Source organism: Motacilla alba, chromosome 14 (genome assembly GCF_015832195.1).
Source record: "Motacilla alba alba isolate MOTALB_02 chromosome 14, Motacilla_alba_V1.0_pri, whole genome shotgun sequence".
Lineage (NCBI taxonomy): Eukaryota > Metazoa > Chordata > Aves > Passeriformes > Motacillidae > Motacilla > Motacilla alba.
In genome coordinates, this window is record NC_052029.1 from 9,239,465 (window position 1) to 9,257,027 (window position 17,563).

The 17,563-nt window shown below is 43.7% G+C and overlaps 2 protein-coding genes and 1 non-coding gene across 3 annotated transcripts; 1 reads left to right on the top strand and 2 right to left on the bottom strand.

The window, feature by feature from the left end:
- Nucleotides 1-807: 807 nt before the first annotated feature.
- Nucleotides 808-12,853, top strand: LOC119707215 (putative short-chain dehydrogenase/reductase family 42E member 2). The gene is made up of 12 exons (XM_038151829.1): nucleotides 808-872; nucleotides 1,811-2,202; nucleotides 2,730-2,825; nucleotides 3,796-3,853; nucleotides 4,479-4,597; nucleotides 5,679-5,754; nucleotides 7,185-7,267; nucleotides 8,500-8,637; nucleotides 9,616-9,681; nucleotides 10,350-10,413; nucleotides 11,065-11,138; nucleotides 11,728-12,853. Exons 2-12 carry the CDS (start codon nucleotides 1,981-1,983, stop codon nucleotides 11,971-11,973), a joined length of 1,242 nt encoding a protein of 413 aa, XP_038007757.1. The 5' UTR covers nucleotides 808-872; nucleotides 1,811-1,980; the 3' UTR covers nucleotides 11,974-12,853.
- A 426-nt stretch (nucleotides 12,854-13,279) lies between these two features.
- On the bottom strand, nucleotides 13,280-17,557 carry LOC119707106 (translation initiation factor IF-2-like). The gene is made up of 3 exons (XM_038151638.1): nucleotides 17,156-17,557; nucleotides 13,711-14,549; nucleotides 13,280-13,591 (listed from the first exon to the last, which is right to left on the bottom strand). Exons 1-3 carry the CDS (start codon nucleotides 17,427-17,429, stop codon nucleotides 13,280-13,282), a joined length of 1,425 nt encoding a protein of 474 aa, XP_038007566.1. The 5' UTR covers nucleotides 17,430-17,557.
- On the bottom strand, nucleotides 13,456-13,537 carry TRNAL-UAG. The gene has a single exon. It is a non-coding gene; the product is annotated as a tRNA-Leu (tRNA).
- Nucleotides 17,558-17,563: the final 6 nt, after the last annotated feature.

Here is a 17,563-nt window from a genome sequence, read left to right on the forward strand (position 1 = left end):
TTCAATTTGGTTCTAAATTAATTATTTGTAAATCTTTAATATCACTTTTATTGGACTAATAGCTCAGGATGCATCCTGGATTACACCAACACTTTTCACAGGAGTGAAAAGTGACCTTGCTTGGATGCTCCTCAGTAAGGACTAACCAAGGAATTCACTGGCTTTGTGCTTGTAAGTCCCCGTGGAGTCCCATCATTTCAGTCCTGTAACACCAAACCTCTGGTTTGTTATTTTGGGTAGGACGCTTTTCACATCACTGTTATACCAGCACTGATTAACAATAATTGGCTTCAGTACATTTGTTTATCTTTCTTAAAGATGCAATATTTCAGATTTTAAAACAATGCTCAGTACCAGTTGGGAATAGCCAGCTCTCTTATTTCTGTGGGCCTTAAGTGAGTCTCAGTTTAAGATGGCTCTTGTTTGAGTTACTCCTACTCTAACGTAACTGCAATGTGTCTTTAAGTGATTAAAATTTAATACAAATGTTCAGACATAGCACAGCTGTAACAAAAGAGGTAGATGTGTTCAAAGCTTAACTTTTGCCTGGAATGGGTAACAAATTCTGCAGCTCCTGACCCTTTTCACACCCTCCCAGGCTCAAATGACCACAGGGAGGCTCAGGTGGAAAGGGACCTTAGGGCCTGTTTGTGTATTTGTGCCTCTTTGGGAACTCCTGCTGTTTTGCAGGTGTCTCAGAAGTTCTGCATCTCTATGAGCCATGTCCTGCCACCGACTGTCCAACCAGCAGGCAGGAGGTGGTGTTTTTTTCCTGAACAACCTGTTCAACAGGTACCTCAGTGTGACCGGAGCCCTCACTACTGACAGGATGCTTCCGTGCAGCAGTCACAGCTGTGCGAAGACACTCGGAGGTAAGAACCACTTCTGGGATCCCAGGGATGCTCTGACAACCCAGGAATACCGTGACGTGCTGTAGGATCCCAGAGATGCTGTGGGCTACATGGATGCTGTGTGATGAGCGGAATCCCAGCAAAGCTGTGCGAGCCCAAAGCTGCCGCCAGATGAGCGGGACCCAGGGGTTCTGTGGGAGCCTGGGGATGCGGTAGGATGTCAGAGATGCTGCGGGAAGAGAGGGCGCCGGGGATGCTGCGGGGCTGTTGCGGGGCCGGGGCGGACAGCCCGGCCCGGGGCGGGCGGCCGTGCCCGGAGCGGCTCCCGCGGCCGCTGCCCGCGCCGCCCCAACGGCCCCAACGGCGCCGCCCGCGGGAGCCGCCCGAGGCCGGGGGCGGGCGGGGCCCGGCCCGAGCGCGGGGCCCTGCGCTGCCGCCCGGCCCATTGCCAGCGAGATGCTGAGAGCCCCGGCGGGGCTCGGGTGGCTTTGAATGTTTAATTGCGGCCGGGGCAGGGACTGGGTGTCGGAGGGAGTCGGTGGCCACAGCCTCTGAAATGTCCTGACTGCCGGTGAGGAACCCCTAGAAGGGCAAGAACCCCCACGTTCAGAAAATAAGTGATTCACTGTTACTTTTTTCTTAATGCGGTTATTAAGCCTTTCTATATTATAGCAGCTATTTTATTCGAGTTCCCCTCGAAAGCAAGGGATTTGATAGCCTTGTTCTCTGATACACCTTCTAAAGTTATAAGGATCAGTCGTCCCTCTTCCCTCCTGAAATCGTCATCTATCTCAACTCCAGCACTGCCAATGCACTGCACACACTCAGTGTGTGCTTAATTTATGTTTAGCTGCTGGTACTTAGAAAGAAGCTGGAAAGACCACTTCTCTCAGATGTCTGTCTTGGCAGTAAACTGGGGACTGTAAATTTTGGGTTGCTTTTGTCTTTATCTCTCTTAGGCAGGCTGCATTAAAGCCAGATTTTGTTGCTGTGACTAGATCTTGTCAACATGAAACTCCCTGAAATTGTCTGCATCCAGGAGTGCTATGGAGCAATTTTCTCCATGTAGAAGGAATTTTTACATGTATCTGGTAGTGCCGGGCAGTATTTCATAGACACAAAACCAAAAATGAGTGGAGTAGCAACTCCCTATCACCGAATCTCTGACTGCAAGCAGAGCAAACGTGCCGGAACACTCAATAAAATCAGCATGAGAGCGGTGGTGACAGGAGGTGCTGGCTATTGTGGATACAAGCTGGGATGTGCTCTTGCCAACATAGGAGCTTCTGTTGTTCTGTGTGACATACACAAGCCTTTGTGGATGATTCCCAGTGGAGTGGTGTGGATCCAGGTATGATAAATACTATCTTCCCCACAGTAAAAGTTTGTTCATTTGCCTTTTCCATAATGTCTTCCTAGTTTTCACAGAATCCGAATACCTATTGCCAATTATTTCAAATTTCAGTAACCTTTTTAACGGTGTGAACATCTCACATGAGTTTTGGTGAATGGATTTTAGTATATCTGAAATAAATAAGGAAACCAGCAAAACCTGTAACACATGGAGCAGTTTCGCTCCTGACTCCTCAGGATCCTGCCTTCATCTAGGCCTAAGTTTAACCACCTGTAGAGTAAACACAGGACTATTGTCAACCTTAATGAATGTCTTTAAAGTTCTTTGGGTTCTATGGAAGAAAAGTATAATTATCAGCAAGCAGGGAGGTGTGCCCAGTTTTGAGTCCCAGGATACTTGTACAGCAAGTACAGTTCTATATATGCATTCTATACATGGATTCCCTCTGTGCTAACCCACTGTATGACAAATGCTCACCTGCAGCTTCGATTTCATGTCCAAATATCTTTTCTTGTGTATTGCAGACAGATATCAGGGATTACAGTGCCATACTGGCAGTCTGTGAAGGCGCTGACTGTGTGTTTCATGTAGCTTCCTATGGAATGTCAGGAACAGAACAGGTGAGTCCACATAGTTTTGTTTTTTTTCTGTGTAACTGCCCACGCAGAGGGTGAGAGACTTTGATGCTGTAACACTGCATGGCAGATTTCATCTCTTCATATTGCCCTGGTCTTTTGGAAAATTGCTCTGTGCGAACTAGGGTGCCACCTGCAAGCAGGCTGCTTGCAGTGATTTCCTCTCCATTAGAGGTTCCACCAGCCCCCTGGGAAGGTGTTTGAGATGGAAAGGGCCTTGAAAAGTTCTGAAATACTGTGAAGACAAAATGAAGGACAAGGGAGGCTGGTTCCCTCCAAAACCCTGACTCTTCCCTAAACCTTCACATGGATCTCCTAAGTGTAAGGTCACTAGCAGGAATAAAACCTTAACTAAATGATAAATTACTTCATATATCTGAATTATAACAATAACAATATTTGAAGTCTTTAATTGTTCACCATTGGGTAAAAAGCTGTACAGATGCACTTCATGTAGGACTCTGAGTCACCATTTTATAATTTGAGTTACGAGCACACACACAGACACACACAAACACACCTCTTTCTTACTTTATTTAATAAGAGGAACTTCAGTAATTACCCTGTCTGGATAGAACAGCTCACTTGAAGTTGTTTGCCACTGAGCAATGCATAATTTGAATTGCTCTGGTTAGAGGCAACTGGTCACTAAAGTGCTTCTGAAACACATGTATTTAACATACTGCTGCAAGATATGTAATAACTGGATATATATTTTTAGAAGCACAACAATTTTCTTTGCTTCAAGCAGACTAGTCTGTAAAAATACAAGAAAAATACACATATAGTTGAAAAATAATGATTAGACTTCTTTCAGTCTGAAACAGCAGTCTAAATGGCATTTTTAACAATCAAAGCACTAAATTACATTTATTTGGGGACATTTATAACATCCCCCTATTGAATTGAATATGTATTATTACCATAAAATGCACTTTTTTTTTTCTTTTCCTAGTTGCATAAAAAAGAGATTGAAACTGTCAACATTAACGGAACAAGATTCATCCTTAATGGTATGTATTTAACTGTGCCATTATCAAACATCATATCCAATTTAGAGACAGCCAGCTGGCCTTTTTGGCACACTCTGTCTGTCACCAAGTACTTTACATTGTTGGCAGAAAATGAGGAAACATGTCACCGGGCGGGGGGGTTATGCTCAGTTCTGCTACAAGGTGTGATATTCTTGTGATATACAAGGTGTATAAGAGAGCCAGCACTGTAGTTCAACTACTTCAGCTTTTCAACACCTTGTTTGACTCATGTGGGAATCTGTATCCATGTAAGGAGTTAACCAATTCCCCGTGTATTTTGTAGTAGTTAACCTGCTTGCTAACAACTTGTGTACAGGCAGTGAGCAGCCCTTGAAGCAGAAGGACTTCTGTCCTGATGCCCAGCGGGCTGGAGGAGCTCTCCTGAGGCACAGTGCTGGCACCCAGCTTAGGGTGGGCCAGCAAGTAATGCACTTGCTTCTACACTGATGTCTTCCCTTTAAATATGTTCTGCATTTCAACTCACCCAGTCACAGAATGGAAGGATTTTCTCTTTTAAGATTTGACACTTTCTTAGTAAAAATGGTACACAAACTTTTTTACCCAATAATTTTCCACTAATGTAATTGATTATTCATTGCTGCAGCCTGCAAACAGAAAAACATCCCTCGGCTGGTCTACACCAGCTCAGTGAACGTGGTGTTTGGAGGGCTTCCCATTGAAGATGGGGATGAGGAATCTTTGCCGTATTTCCCAATTGACAAGGTATTTCATTGTATTGTATTCTCAAATTTCTCTGTTTGCTTCCATGTTTCTGAAAAAGCCCGGGGTTTTTATGGGAGTGTTTTGCCTGATGCAAGCATCCAGGCACAAGAAAGGCCAGGTGGGATGAGGGTTTGAGCAGCTTGGTCTAGCGGGAGGTGTCCCTGCCCATGAAGAGGGGGTTGGAACGAGATGATCGCTGAAGTCCCCTTCAACCCAAACCATTCTGTCATTCTATGAAAGAAAAAAGAAAACTCTACACTCTTTAAAGATGCTGTTTTCAACCTTGGCACATCAGTTTTATGTACATCAAAGTATATATTTTTTGTTTTCCTATTAAGGCCTTGATTTTGGAAAATAACTCCCACAGTGCCGCATTAATATTAGGGATATTCCACCTGGACATGAGGATTCTGTTATATGGCTTGGTGCCTCTTTAGCTATTTATTATCCTCATTATTTTTCTGGTTTTCCCTTAGAGGATGACATATATATTCAAGGTAGAGCTGATCTGGGAAAGCAGCCTATTTTTATATGGTTTTATTGCGGTTAATTAAAAAAGAGAAAGTACTTCTGGCTGCTTTGCATACACCGTTGTTTTTTGTGTCCCTCCTCTCTCCATCAAGTACTTCACAGTCTTTCAAGAAGTAGAGATGGAGATAAAATATGAATATTTTTAATAGCATTTTAAATAACACATTCTCTGGGACAATGCCACATGGAAGTGAGCAGGATACTTCAGACCAAGTGTAATGCCTTCAAAAGCTGGCTTTTGACTTTTCCGTTACCTGAAGAAGAAATCCAGATTACAGAGTAGTGATCAATTACATTCCTGGCAGCATTCAAAACATACATATATTTATTGCTTCTCAAATGTGCTGAAATTAATTAACCAGATTTGCATATACCAAAATGCTTCCTTACCCTAGAAATATTCATGTGTTTTACTCTGTGCCTAACACCCCACAACTTGTATTTTGAGGTATTTGTTGCCATCTGCTAAGTGAAAACTAGTGATGAAGAGATGCCTCTCTGTCCCACCATTTCAGGAACAGATACAAATATATTTGCTTTTTCTCTGTAGCTCATTGACCACTATTCCAGAACCAAATCAATTGCAGAACAAATGGTACTAGCAGCTAATGGATCTTCACTAGAAGGTACTTTTGTCTGAGCATGAATTCATAGTAGAATTTACTCCTCCTCTTCTTGTTCCTCCCCAGAATCCTGGGTCCTGTATCAATCCTTAGTGGACAAGACTGCCCAGCAATTATGAAATTAAGTTACCAACCCCCTCTCACAAATTAAAGTATTTTCATTTAGAAATGACTTTAAATTGGTTTAAAGCTCCCACAATGTCTGTAAAAGGTTTTAGCACAGTAGCAGTAAGTTCAGTGTGTCAATGAAAAATAATAAGATGGTTATAAATTAAACAAAAACAAGTGTTTAATGTCACTGTCTCATGCAACTTAAGTAAAACACGAATGCTGATTAAATTGTTACACACCACACACCCCCTCAAGTTATATATTAAAATCTGAAGTAGGTACCTGAGCCTAGGGCCTGGAATTATTTATTAGTGCTTCCCAAAGTTTTCCATGTTGAGGAAGCCAGTTATACACTTGAATACTTAAGCTCACCTGTGAGATACTATAACTGCCAGTGCAAAACAAATTAATGTAAAGTGCAACATGATTCTGTGTGACCAAGTGATACTGAGCTAAATTTAGCTGTGGACAACTTACAGAAAAGACTCTTCACTTGATACTTGCAGAGGGCTATAACAGATAGAAAGTCCATGATGGGAACTCCATCCCAACAAAATTATTTTGTTCAAAATAAGAAAGGGGTTTTTTTCCCCTTTATTTCCTCCGCAGCTCTTCACATCAAAGCCTCTCCTAATTACAGGACCAATACACAGTTCTGCATTTGTCAATGAAAGAGAACCAAACATCCCATTTTGATTCTGTGCCATAGCAGGACTGAATATTTTATATCTTTACAAGTACTGTAAATAGTTATTAGCAGATGATGAAACGGCCAACTGATGTACATGGGAAGGTTTCATTTTTATGATCCCACTGAAATTGTCCAGAGCTTCTACCTCACTCCAGTGGGAGCTGCACCTGCTGTTGAGATAATCTTTCAGCTCTACCTTGTACTGCTAACAGGTCACTGCTTCCCATCAATAATTTTGTGGGGGAATGGTTGGTTTCATTGCACTATCCAATATATTTTTGAACAACCTGCTCACTTCAGTGAACTCATCACCACAGCCAACACATTCATTCACTGCTCTGGCACAGGGACAAGGGACTGATTAGAAAGACATTTTTAAATATCTGGTATTTTCTAAGAACATAACTACGCTTGCAGGACTTCTCTGAATCTTTTCTTGCTATTTTGCATGCTCTGATTCTTCCATCTTATTATCCAACTCCTAATGCAGCACCTTTTGGTATGTATTGTTTTTAAGGTAGTGAAATGAATTTAGAGTAAGTTCTGCTGCCTCAGCCTTTGGGTGATACAAACAAAGATCCAGAGTAGTGATGTGAAGGTCTCTTAAGAATGATCTTCTCCCATGTTCCAGGAGGTGGAATACTCCACACGTGTGTTCTTCGCCCACCTGGAATCTATGGACCAGAAGAGCAGAGACACTTGCCAAGGCTAGCAGTATGTCATCCGAATTCTTTAACCTGCAGAGTTTTCTATGATATGGGTAAAAAGCTGAAAGGAGCATCCCTTATTTGTTTTATAAATTGACTGATCTTATGGGGTAGCAATTCAACAACTCAATCATCTGCTGAGGATATTATAACTTTTTTTAACAAGCATTGTATCTGTAAAGTGTGGATTTTAAAAGCCTTGTTTTTTTAATTAAATACAATTAAAATCCACCTTTATAATTTAATGATTACTGTAAGATTCAGGCCAATCCATGATATTTCAAATGTCTGTTTACATGCAACTTACACCAAATGGTTTTAAATATTAATGAAAAGAGATACAGCAAAATATCTTATTTCCAGTCTCAACTATTTACAGCTTTCCCTGACCAATAAAGGAGGTTCCAGAGTTGGAAGCACCCTCTGGTACAACAGGTTACTGAAGGGCAGCAGCTGAGGTGTTCACATTTTACTTGCTTTTAAATTGCAGGGCCAACAGATGACATTTAGAACATGGTCCCTGTAGAATTCTGTGAGCCAGTTATTTTAAAAGAATTAGTGTAATATAAAGTTATACACAGCTTTCAGGAAATAATAGATTCAAGTTGACCACATAATAGATATTTTTTGTTTGTAGCTGAGGTAGGAAATTATATTGCAGACAGCCAAATTATATGTTATTATCTTGTAAATAATTTTAAGAATGGAAAATACATTTTTAGTTAATTCTGAGATTTTATTTTAGCCCCTTTAAAATTTTAATATTTTAAAATTTCTATTTGATTTTGAGCTTTATTGTTTTGAGCCAATTTTAAGGCATCATGCAAATGTCATATTTTGCAGTTTCTAAAATTTACCTATTCAATGAAAACTGGGATGCATTCCTTCCAGCCAAAGTGTATCTTCCAGTTTTTCCTAGCCAAAGCTATTTGATAAATTTGATCAAATTTTGTAAATAATTTTGATCCACTCAGAACTGTAACTTACCTTTCCATACAATATTTTACTTATCCCTAGAACAGGCTTGTATTTTTTGTAAATTCAGGACATATTGCAATACATCTTTTGACAGTTTCTCATGAGCAGTTCCCTTGAATATTTTTAGTTTATTTATGTATTTCCTTTTTTTTTTTTTTTTTTTAAGTGGAGCTGAACCTACATTTAGCTGGACAAGCAAGTACACATTACCTCATTCTAAAACTCATTTTGTTATGATTTCATGTTTGTTTATATCTACAGAAGATTATTGAGAGAAGGCTACTTAGCTTCAAGTTTGGGGACCCTACTGTTCAAATGAACTGGATACATGTAGAGAATTTTGTACAGGCTCATATTCTAGCTGCTGAAGCTCTCACCCCTGAAAAGAACTTCATAGCAGTAAGTACACAGTAAAACCACCACAGATCTCACGTGACAGTGGAACCTGCCACTGGATCCTGAGCTACAGTAACCACAGTGGTAATTAGAGTTATTGTCCTTCAGCTTACATCGTTGTCTGTGTTTGCAGCTGACCAGTGTGCCATGAGCAATGTGGGATGGGGCACAGTGTTGGTAAAGAGATGGAATATTCAGTTCTGTAAGAATGTCTCCATCTTTGCATTTTTAAAATGCAATATTTATAATTTCTGGAAGATGAGCAAAGATTGTTTGCTATGTTGGAAATGAAAGTGGAAGTTTAGGCAGATTCATCCTGTTCCCCTGTACAGGTCCAGATTTAATGTTCTGAACTGTGATGGTCAGTTCTTCCCATACCATGTGCCAACAGAGGCACATTTCATTTGGGTTCATTGCTTTCAAAAACAGTCACAACTGTTTTCCTCCTTGTAAACACAGGTTTTTTATCACCTAGAAGCATTGCCCTGAGAGTATATTAGAAAGGGGTTCAAAGTAGATTAAACTACTTTTTCTAAAACCCTGAAAGCAAAAGGAAAGCAGGAACGTAGAGCTTGGCTACACAGAGTCTTCTGGATTGCAGTGAGCCTTAACCAGACCCGGAGCAGAACACGTCCCCCCCTTTGGTGGACGCGTGCCAGCAGCACCAGTGAGGCGCAGCACCAGCTCCAGTGGTGTCCTGCACAGGCAGTACAGCCACTCTGGGCAGGCACATCTGTAATGAACCATTTCTTCCAAGGCACGTTAACCACACAAGCCACCTGCTCACCAATTCTGCTGCACCCAACAGCACCACTGAATGAAACACGAGCAGAGAGTTTGTGGCTCGTGTGTGCATCCACTCATGTTTGATATTGCTGTCTTATTTTTAAGCTGTTCATAAGGGGTGAGATAAAGAAAAAGAAGTCAATATATATGCAGTGCTATTTCTACTGACTTATCTGTTCTCTATCTCTTTAACAGAGTGGCCAGGTGTATTTCATTCATGATGGAGAAAAATCCAACCTTTTTGAATGGCTAACTCCCCTTGTACGTGCAATACTCATCTCCAAGTACATTCATTTCTTTAACTGTATGCAACTCCAGCTTTTGTGTGCATGTTACATGTTGTATGTTTGCTTTGGGTGTGAGAGTTCCACATGGAGCTCTCTGAATGTGGGTTTAATTCCTGCTTGAATTTCAGTGTGATTAGCACTGTAACAAAGCCCACCCAAAATACTCTGTTCAAGCAAATGTCTTCCCTGAGACCAAAGGACCATCCACACCAGCACCCTGTCCTGAGCTGGTACTGTCTTCATTTATGGGGCATGCAGATGGGAATAATGGGCATTTTGTGTGGGCAAAAAAATGTAAATCTTAAGTATTCATCTGTTCATTCTTTTCAAAATACCATGTTGTTGTTAATGATAGGCTCAAAACCATAAACATGTCATGATGTTAAATTAGGTATCAGGACACCATGAAATTTCAATTAATTATTGTAATTTCATTCCTTCTTTTAAGATACAAAAAGGACATCATGTCTGTGGGTTACATTTAACTGGCATCTCCTTAAAATGAAAAATAGTAAATACTAAGAGCCATGATTTATTTTTCTGTTTTAACAGTAAATATTTACATAAATATCTTCTAAATTGAAACTTCAAAACTTGTTTAAAGTTTCAGGGGGTTTTCATTGTTTTTTAAATCTTTTTCAGTTTGAAAGATTAGGTTGCAGTAAGCCATGGATACGTATTCCTACTTCTTGGGTCTATGCATCAGGTAAAATATTTTATCAACATTTCTCTTTCCTCTTCAAGTTACTCTCATTCCTAACTGTAATATAATATTGTTTTATTTTATTTGGCCACAACTTTCATTTTCATGTACAAAAATAATATGTTGTGTGCTCACCTAGTGTTCAGCAGTGTGAAACTCACCTCTGTGCAGTATATTGAAACCAGAATGATCTCTTATTCAAGTCCCACTAAAACAGGTTTTATGTAGGACCTAACAGATGTATAACTTAGTGGAGTTAATGATACTAAAAGTTAAATGTAAAACTCCATGACTTTATGAAATATTCTGAAGAGTATCTGCAAGACAGGTAAATGTCTTGCTCTCTCCAGAATCAACCCCCCAGTGTAACTCAGAATCAAACTGAGTTCTCTGTTGCCATATTTTTTATGAGGCCTCATGACCTTTTCACTACATCTGTGCCAATTTTTTTTCCTCTTTTCCAAATCCTTTTTCCACAAGCACAATAATTAAGATTAAATCCAGCCCCTTGTTCAGATGGTGTTAGTAATGGTGCCCTGAGCTCTCAGGTCTGTGATTATTCTTAGCGAGCATTTACAGTGTGAGATAGGTCACAATCACAATGGCAAAGCAATTTCCTGTTCTTACCTCAAGTCAAAATCTTTTGTTATGCAGCCACATTTATGGAACACCTTCATGCAATTCTGAGACCAGTTGTTGACCTGCCCCCACTGCTGACCAGAAATGAGGTAAAGTCTGCGTTTGTAAACTTTCCTTAATTCCCACGGGATCCATACATGTTCATCTGAGAGAGACTTTCAGGCAGTAGAAAGTCAAATCCAACCAGTGCTACTTCAGCCTCCAGTTTCCAGGGCAAATACATGCACTGTGTACAATTTAGGCAATATATTGTGCTTGGTTGCCATGATTTTTGCAAAGAGCTTATGCTTGCAATCTGAGAGAGGCTTCTTCAGCTCCTCTCTTCCAAGGGTCAGTATCCTGTATGACTTGGCTGGGCCTTTAGGAAACCATGAGATGGCTTGGATCCGACTCTTTGAGTACCTAAGCAAGAGAACGCTTGCAGAACATTTTTGGTGACATTTGCAGATTCTACTTTGCATCTTTTCATGTCTCTTTGTGCTTTCAAGAATCTCCTTTTGAGTGGACAATTTTAAAAATAATGTGTGCGATACTCATAGGACATATCATGCATTGATATAATGTTGTGGGGGGTTTTGTGTTTTACATTTCCTTTAACTGTGTCTTTGCTACCATTCACAGTTTGTTCCAGTGGCCTGTGTAGTCATACCTTTGTGTGTTGACTCTTTTGCCCTGCAGGTACAGAACATTTCTGTAACTCACACTTTTCGAATAGACAAGGCACGAGCTCAGCTGGGGTACCGCCCACAGAAGTTTGACTTTGCTGATTCTGTGGATCACTACATTGAATCCAGACCACCCTCACGTTATAAGCTCTTCCTCAATATTTCGCTTACTTTAATTGTTACTTTAATTTTGGTTTTTCTTTCTTCAAAACTCGGTGGCCTTTCAGTTTTGCATTTTTTTAAAGAAAGACGACACTGACCTGCATAAACTGCACGGTCACAGTATTGCTACCCAGATCATTCTGACTTCCACAACAGTTCCTGGCACAGTGCAACAAAGAGGCAGCTACTTCTGAATTTACAAACAATATCATAACAAACGAGTGGCTGGACCAGAGAAATTAAAATACATCAAACAATAATTGCCAAATCACTGAAACACAGCCAGAGTCAAGACTGTTGCCTGTATTTCAAACCAAAACAACAACTTTCCAAATTGATTGCTGATGTAAATGAGAACCTGCAGGAAAAACAAGAGCTGCAGACAGACTGCAGTGCTTCACCAGTGAAGAAAAATGGCTGAAATAGGAAGAAAGACTGACCACAGCTTCTGTCCTGGCTCACTACCTTGGGGAACAGAGGAACAAGCAAAGGCACAGACAGAACAGATTACTGCAAATAACACACACCGGGCTTACAGAGACTTCACATTGTGTGATTTCATGAAGTAGCTCTAGCACCACATCTGAGGGAAAATAAAAGTGTACTTGAAACATTGCTGAAGTCTGTGCTGTGCCTCTGCACAATTTCCCTGCCCTGCCCCTGGGGCAGAGCTGCAGGTACATGCTGGTAGGGTTTTTTCACAGGTCAAAACTGGGTATTTTAGTTAAATTGGAAGTTAATAAGTAAGTTATATTAGTTAAGTGTATTTATGACACAGTAGAGGAATCTGCTGCTATGGGTTGCATGGATCTTTGTACAGCTTCCTTCACCTCCTGTAGTTAAGGGCAACAACTAACACAGTTCAGTTGCTCCTCAAGGCCCAAGTCAGTTTTGGCACCAAATTTCTGAAGTACGGCAGTTGTACTGAGCAAATCCCTGCAGCAGCTAAAGTGAACAATGTGCTTTTCACATTACTGTTCAGCTAAAATGGACCTAAAGCACAGTCCAGCTCCTTCCCATCCACCACTCACAGTGGGAATTATCAGAGAAATATCTTTCCCATGTACATCTTTCCAACCTGTAACATGGAGAGAGAAAAACCAAGAGCAAGATGTGAACAGTAGAGAGCTTGGGAAAGGACAAGGGATGAGAGCTTGAGAAATCATGATCTGGAGGGGAGTAATCGTGGATGGGTTTGAGAGTTCTGCAGAGGGTGCGAACACTGGCACCTCCCCTCCAGGGGAGTCCAGGGCAGGCCACAAAGGCCAGGGTGGGGGTGCTGTAATGCAAAGGCAGCGCGGAAAGGCAAAACCCCTGAAAATTAGAGTTTTTCTCATTTTATTCTTAAAGCAAGAACCTCACACAGTGGATCACCCTTTTTGTCTAGTTCATACCACAACTTTCTATAATATTGATGTTAACGACAGTGACCGACAGCCGCAGCACTCCCGGCGCGCCGTGCCCGGCCCGGGCAGTGCCGCTCGTAGCGTGCCGGGCCCGGGCCGCCCCCGCCGGCGGCTCCCGCGTTTCTGCTGCGGGGGGGCGAAAAGGAGCCGCCGCGGCGGGGACGAAAACAACTTGGCAGCGGTGGGATTCGAACCCACGCCATCGAAATGACTGGAGCCTAAATCCAGCGCCTTAGACCACTCGGCCACGCTACCGCCTGGCTGCTCAACCGCCCGCCAGGCCTGCTTGACGGGGTCCCCGCCGCCGTTCTTTTCCATCATTTCCGTACGTTGCCCAGCCGTGTCCGCGGCACGACCCCGCCTGCAGCGCCCGCCGCGCCCCGTGAGCGCCGCTGCTGCCGCCGGCCCCGGCCCCGCGCTCCCCGTGCCCGCGGCTGCGGCGCCGCCGCCCGGCCCGGCCCAGCGCAGTCCCCGCCCCCGCCCGGCAGGTGGCGCCGCCGCCCCGCGCCCGGCGCCGCGTGCGCACGTGGAGGCGGGCGGGCGCCGGCCGCGGCTCGCGGCGGGCTGCGGCTCCCTCTCCCGGGCTCGGCCGGACCTTGAGCCTCGGCCCCTTCCTCCCTAGGGGCTCTGGGGCCATCGGGCTGCGCCTCGGGGCACTTTGTCCGCGGCAGGCCCCGGCCGGCACCCCGGCAAGGCGCTACCGTGCGGTCTGTGCCCCACAGCAGCCGCGGCTGTGGTGGATCAGCTCCAGCTGCTGCGCGGGAGGGCTTTGCTCGTACCGTGGTCCCGCAGGGTAGAGGGCAGCCCTTGGCTGGTGCCTTCGCAGCCGCGATAGCAGGTGTACAGACACTCCCGGCTATGAAGAGGGTCCGTCCTGCCCCGTATCCGGCACCCGCTGCCTTCCCTGCCCGCTGCAGTCGCCTCTGGCCCGCCAGAGCACACGTGCTGCCCAAGAGCTGCCAGCTCGCTCGAGGCCAGTGACCTTGCCGGGCAGCTGCTCCCTGGGCATGGCAGTGTGTCCTCAGCTGAACCGTTCCCACCCGACACGGGAGGCCCCCGCCGCCCTTATCTCGCTGGCAGCTGCTGGTCGGGCTGCCCGCACAGATTGCTGTCCTGCCGCGGCGGTGCCTCCTTACCTGCGGCTGGGCTCGGGAAGGTCTGGGCAGGCGGTTTCCCTGTCCGCCTCCATGAGAGAGCTGGCTTTGGCAACCAGAGCCAGATTCGGTCACTGGTGAGTAGAAAGATGAATTCTCATGTTCTGGGAGGCCTGCAGGAGACATTTGTATAATTACTTTGTGGACAGAGCTGAAAATATCAAGACTAAATGCAATGCAATTAAAACAATATGGAGAAATTATGTCCACCGTTGCCCTTCTTCCCATAGACAGTCATGCATTGGTACTCCAGGAAGTTTTAGGTGTGTGTTACATGCACCTCCCATATGACTGGAATGAGGCTTATGACCAAATTGATTCACCTTGTAAGACCAGATTGTCATAGGAGTACGAGGGCAAAAACTGTCAGGAAATTGATTGATTTCAAGGCAATTTTAAAATCTGCAGATTTAAACAAATGCAGAATAAAATTGCTCTGCAAGTCAATATCATATGGGATGTCTTTTCCCTTTTCCTTTCAAAATCCACAGTTCCCTAGAACAATGATTTCTAAAAGAAACCTTATTTAAAATGAGCATACTGAAACTTTACCAGCTATAGTGCTCTTGGAAAAAATTCATGCAGTGCTGAACATACTCACTGGAAGAACAACATACTGGATTTTCAGGTCACTGATTCCCTAGGTTGCCATTTGAAATTTAATTTTTAGTATTTTCAAACAACAAAAAAGTGAATCAAACTCTTTAAGTGTAAAGGATAAGACACATAATGTATAAATAGAAAACTAAAACTAGAATATACAACATGTCTGGGCCAATACCTGATTTCAACATGTCTTTAATTTTTCATCACTGATTGTTCTTTTAACAAAATGTTACAGAGAATGGAAGAGAAGCCCCAGGCTTAAACCTGGGAATAAGTACACCCTTGCACCAGGGTAGCAGAGCTGGCTTCTTTAAAGGCATGAGAAATGTGTAGCTTGACAAGGAATAACCTATGTTCCTGATAGAGCAGAACATTTTCCATGAGGATGTATGGCAGAAGGCAGCCGTGGGGCTCCTTTTAGTCCAAAATAATGCCAAGTATTTTGTGTCCAGAGAAGGACAACAGAGCTGGTGAAGGGTCTAGAGAGTAAATCCTACAAGGAGCAGCTGAGGGAGCTGGGAGTGTTCAGCCTCAAGAAAAGGAGGCTCTCTGCAACTCCCTGAAAGGAGGTTGTGGCAACATGGGGACCAGTCTCTCCTCCCAAGTAACAAGACAAAAGGAAATGGCCCCAAGCTGCATTGTGGGGGTTCAGGTGAGATATTAGGAAAAATTTATTCTCTGAAAGAGTGGGTTAAGCCTTGGAACAGGCTGCCTAGGGAAGTGGTGGAGTTACCATCCCTGGAAGTGTTCAAAAAACAAGCAGACGTGGCACTTTGTGATATGGTCTAGTGGGTGTGGTGGGATTCAGTAAAAGGTTGGTCTTGACCTTGGAGGTCTTTTGCAACCTTCATGATTCCATTATTTGCTGAGTTTAAAACAAGCTGCTCTCATGACGCGTTCAGTCGTGCTCATGTATCACACCAGTTACAGTATTCCACCTTTATCAGAAGCCTACCATGGCAGGTGGTGATTTTTTAACCATTATCAACACAATTTCACACAGTGGGAACCAGACATCTGCCTTCTTCTAGGCTTTCAGAATTCATTTGATGAGTCTGTGCTCTTCCCAGGCCCTGCCATGAAGCATCCCAACATCAGCCCTGCTGGGTGCTGCTCTCCTCGGGGTGCTCAGCTGGGCTGACAGCAGAGTGCAAAATGAAGAAATGCAGGTTCTGGTGCTCATGGGGCAAAAGTGCTCAGTTATTGATAACTGCTAATATTTATCACAGTGATTTGCAGCTGGGAAATGAATAAGACCTCAAGAATTTTTCTGCACAATCGCTAACATTGCAAATGTCTTTCAGTTTAAACTCTGCACGAATTTGAGAAAAAAATGTGCCCTTAGGAAGCAGCATTAAACAGGGGCTCAGTCAAGTGTCTGCTTGACATTCTCAAACCAGGGCTTGCAGCCTCAGCATGGTGCTGGAAATTGGTGACAAAATTACAGGAACTGTCAAATTGGAGTTGGTGTTCCAGCACATGTGTGCTGCTCCCTCCAGTCCCATGCTGAGACACAGTTTAATTTATGTAAGTAATGGCAGGTTTTCCTGGCAGAGAGTCAGAGCATCTGCTCTGTGTGTTTTTAATTAAATATTGGTAATCTTCCTCCTGAAGATTATCTCAGCAGCAGTGTTTTTCTGCTCTCTTTGGAGAGCACAGGGATTGTGCATTTTTCTGTTTGTGATGCTGCAAGAGACCATCCATCTGTCACAGAGGACATACTCGCATCTTCCAGTCTCGGTTCTGTAACCCCTACTCATGGTAAAAAGCACTAATGAGGATTATTTACATGAGTAAGGAATTGAACAGCAGTAAAAAAGGCAGACTCTTTGCAGGCTGCCAAGTAACACAATTAAGCCAGAACCTATTTACATTAATTTCCATGTAACTCATGAAAGGATAAGGAGTTTTGTTTAAATTTTCCACAAATTCTAGCTTGAGGAAAAGCTTAAACATGGGCATTTCCAACCCAGAAAACCAGTGTTTTGGGACAAATGCAAATGTGGGTGCTTTGAGAAAACATGGTCTTTAGAATGTGAAATCTGGTGCTTAATACTGCCATTCCTGGTTGGGAAATGTGCAATAGTGCAATTTAATTTAGCTCAAGACCAACCTGAAGCGCAGGCAGGCCCCGTGGTCGCTGCCCACGTCTGCTCCCTGTGCCTTCCCTCGGGGCTGGGATCTTCGGGGGGCTGCCGTGCAGGGGGTGCTTCCCATGGGAGCACCTGCCCCAGGACACCCCCTCCTTTCAGCTCCGTGCCCAACAGGAACAGAAATGAAAGCAAATTTGGGTGGCTCTCCTGTGAGCAGCGGACACCCGTGAGACCTACCCTGTGAAACCCGCACACCCGCTCTCCTTCCTGTCCGCACTCGCCCGGGATTCCCATCGCTAATACCTAACGGTGCTAGCTGGTGGTTCTGCTCAGATTTTTGTCGGTTTTCTCACTGGAATAAAGTACCTGGCAGGGTCCCGGCGCCGCAGCGCGGTGAGGCGGCGCGGCAGGCGCCCGCGGGGCCGCTG